This window comes from Gavialis gangeticus, unplaced genomic scaffold (genome assembly GCF_001723915.1).
Source record: "Gavialis gangeticus isolate Ggan-Ray unplaced genomic scaffold, GavGan_comp1, whole genome shotgun sequence".
Lineage (NCBI taxonomy): Eukaryota > Metazoa > Chordata > Crocodylia > Gavialidae > Gavialis > Gavialis gangeticus.
In genome coordinates this window covers 22,189,412-22,193,389 of record NW_017729022.1, presented here as the reverse complement: position 1 = coordinate 22,193,389, position 3,978 = coordinate 22,189,412, and the positions used below count along the sequence as shown (strand labels likewise).

Genomic DNA, 3,978 nt, shown 5'->3' with positions numbered 1-3,978 from the left:
TGGTCCCCTATCAGATCAGCACTGATATAAGGAAAATTGACAGTATTGGCAATCAACTTTTTTTGGCTGATGTGGCCAATAATGTCACTGATAAATGCCACGTGCATGTGCGCAACTGCAGCACAGCATGCAGGCAGCCAGGAGCACAGCCCTGCAGTGTGGAGAGCAGTATTGGGCTGGTAAATCTGTTGGGTTGGAAGGTGTGGGGGGAAACCAATCAAAGTCTCCTCAGTGAGGGAGGGTGTGGGGCTGGAACAGGAACTGCACAGCCGGGGCGCAGGACAGAGCTGCAAATGGCTCATCTGGGTGGCACAGGAGCTCCCACAGCTATGCATACCCTGGGAAGGCATGGGGGGGGGGAGTGTTCCTGGATCTGAGCATGGGGCAAGGGCGGGCTGCCACTGTGGGCTGGGACTGGGGCTGTGCTGAGCTCTTCCCGTTGTGGGGGGCTGGGCTGAGCTGGTCTTGGGTGGGCAGTGGCAGCACTGATATGGCGAATTCTGGGGCGGCTGCAGCCCCCTCCAGTAGCCCCTACTACCAGCAATGCCACCGCCTGTTCTGAGTGCAGCCCAGCCCAACCCCCCTGCCAGGAAGAGCCCAGCACTGCCCTGGCCCCAGCCCGCAGCAGCAGCCTGCCCTGCGCATGGATCCGGGGCACACGCCCCCCAGGGTGTGCATAGTGCTGGGAGTCACACCTCCCCTCCTCTCCCCATGTGCCCTAGACAAGCTGCTCGCAGCTCCGTCCCATGCCCTGCCCTGCCCGTGCAGCACCTGCCCCTGCCCCACTCCCTCCCTCACTGTGGGGCCCTCTATCTGCCTCCCCATGCCCCTTCCATCTCCCCACAACAGACTTACCAGCTGGATGCTGGTCTTCACACTGCAGGGCTGCATATTGGCAATCAGATTGGTATCAGCTGACAGGCTCGTTAAAAATTGGCCACTGGTATAGGTCCAAAAAATCTATCGGTGCACCCCTACATGTGTATATCTATTCTTTTAAAGTACTGAACAAGACTTATCATTTTCTTATAAACCGAAGTCAGACGGAAGGAGGGTGGTATCCAGCCTCTAACCTGCCCTACTGGTTAGAGTACTTTCTAAGCAAGTGGAAGATACAGGTTCAATTCCATCCTCAGATGGAAGGGGTTAAACTCGCATCTCCCTGCTTCCCAGGGGAGTGCCCTAATCATTGTGTTACAAGCTCAACTCTCCACCCCTCCTGCAGGAGTTGTTTTACTGTGCAGAAAGGAACACAGGATTTAGGGGGGCAAAAAATGAGTAAGCAAAAGGGAGAATGACCCCATAGCTTAATACACAGGCAAGCAAGAGGGTCAATACTGAGTCCTAGTCCCTGAGCCCAAGAGTGTTTCTGTAATTAACACTTAATGTTCATTGCACAAAAACACAGAAATTATGAAAGGAAGAGAGACTGGAACTCAAGATTCCCCTTCCCAGCTAAGTGCCTAAACCAGGGGTTGATAACCGGGGGTACACATTCCTCTGGGGGTACTTGGGATGGCCCCAGGGGGGTACGTGTGGTGGTGCGGGGAAGTGTTGCGCAAAAGCAGTGTGGAGTGGTGACTGGTGGCAGCAGCTGCTGCATTTGAGCTCCCTGCCCCCTCGCCATTCATCAGTCCACATGAGCGCCACCACTTTCCCGCATGCCAACAGCTTTGTATCTGGCCAGCCCTGCCATTAGCACCCTCCCCCCTCCCCTGTCTGAAAGGGGGTACACTCCTTAAAAAAGGTTGAAACCCTGGCCTAAACTATCCGCCAACCATGCTCCTTCCTGGATTCTCCCCTGTCACCAGTGAATCTTGTATTCCTTGCTGCACAGGATAGGCCCAAGTTCACTCGATACTCCCCTGCATGAAGGGTGATCTGGCAGCTATGGGCAACCCAATCAAGTCTGGCAAAGAAACCATGCCTGGCAACATTAAGTCAAACAGTCACTTACATTAGCCACCTTATTCCTTTTCGCATCAATTCCTGGTAAAGCAACAAAGCACTGGCAATTCTAGAGGCATAGCATACAACACCTGTTATTGCCTGTTTGAAAAATAAAAATATACGTACTAATTCAGCATTCACAACTTTACAATTTAAGTCAGTGAATCATAACAAAATAACAATAATTAACAGTTGAAAAAATTATAACATGAAGCTGGTAGCACAAAATTTGCCAGTAAATTGGTGGAGAAATAACAATTTAATCATTATATTAGTTAAAGTGATAATGGCTTTTCCAATCGCTTTGTTAGGGACAAGAAAAAGTCTATCATAACCAAGAATGACACCAGTTTCCTTGGGGTTCAGATTTAATTTTCTGGAAACTTACAGGCTAATTTATTTAGCAGTTTAGCAATCCAGAAAATGATAAAATACTACATTTTCAAAATTGTAGGCCTAGACTCCTATGTTTTTCCTACCATCCAGTCCTGCATACAGGCTGTTGGGTTTTTTTTAATTCCACGAAGAGGCTAATTTAAAACATGTTTAACAGAAAAAGTTAATGTTAGCAATCATAACTTTCTAGTTTTATTATGGATAATACATTGATACAATTTCAAATGTCTGCACTAAAATATTAAGAGATTTTTAGGGGAAATTACTTGCCTGCTCCCCCTCCTGAATACTTTGAGAGATACAAAGAGACAGCTTTCTGTGTGCAAATTAAGTAGACACCCTATAAAGCAATTCTCTGTGAAGTCAATAGGAGATACCTACATGCAACAGGCACAGAACAAGGACCAAAAGTGGAGTTGCCACTACCCTTCTCTTATGAAGTTTCTGTCTAAGGTGGAGAGTCTCAGAAACTCTACAGGAGAGAAATACACTCTCCACAGAAAAGGGAACTCTTATGTCTGTCTTAAGTTGATTATCATCACAGGAAAGGACACTATCTACAATACTTTTCAGCTAACCTTGTGTGCATATTCCTTGCAGCCATACATAAACACTTAAGCACTGAATTATGCACTTATATATTTCTGGAGGAATTTTATTTTTATGCTGAATATTTATTCTATAAACAAAGATCAGAACTTTTCAGATTAACAACTTCAATTAAAATTATACAGCTTGTAGGGAATTCTTAAAATTCAGTTTGTGTAAGAGCTACATAATTTAATGAAATAAAAATAACTGGAAGTTAAGGTGATTTCATTTGGCATACCAGACTATTGAAAGACCATCACCTCAATGGATCTCTCTCAAACATTCAATTATTACCAGCTATATATATAACTGGTATGGTATGCCACATGAAATAACCTTAACTTCCAGTTATTTTTATTATATTCTAAAATATATATAAAATAAATTGCAGTATAAATTTATTAAAACCAGAGGTGGTTTGTAGGGACACATTTTTCCCCAACATAAATGAACACAAATTGCGTAATTCCATTATAGATATCTATTTATAAAATCTTCGCTTTTTTTTTTTTTTTTTTTTTTAAAGACAAAAGGCCTATTGATTTCAATGGGAATTTTGTTTGAACAATGAATTCTAGATTTGGTCCTTAATTTATAAAGCACTGTAATTTTTCTCTAAGAAAAAGTCAAAATAAAGAACACTAGTAATAATGATACACAGCACTTATAAACTGGTAATGCATTTCTCCTTCAAAGCATATAATTATGGCCACAGGGGACATGACTAGGAACAACGGCCTCCAGGTTCAGCAGAGAAAACTTAGGTTGGAGATTAGGAGGAACTTTCTGACTAAGAGGGTGATCAAGCCTTGGAACAGGCCACTTAGACAAATCGTGGAATCTCCATCCTTGCAAATTTGAAGAGCAGGTTGGACAGACACTTGGCTGGGATGATTTAGTCAGGGATGATTCTGCCTTGAGCAGATTGCTGGACTACATTGGGTCCCTTCCAGAACTACTTTCCTATGATAGAAAAATATCTTGTTTTAATTGAATACAGTACCAAATGACAGAAGAAAAAAATATTTTTCTGTCAACTAA

General features: G+C 43.8%; 1 protein-coding gene across 2 annotated transcripts in view; it reads right to left on the bottom strand.

Annotated features, from left to right (window-relative positions):
• The window catches only part of TBK1 (TANK binding kinase 1), a 53,270-nt gene that overhangs the window by 23,277 nt on the left and 26,015 nt on the right, over window positions 1-3,978 (bottom strand). For both annotated transcript variants that reach the window (XM_019514661.1, XM_019514662.1), the window contains exon 11: window positions 1,958-2,049. In XM_019514661.1, the coding sequence (XP_019370206.1) occupies window positions 1,958-2,049 (92 nt within the window). The remainder of the gene's footprint in view (window positions 1-1,957; window positions 2,050-3,978) is intronic.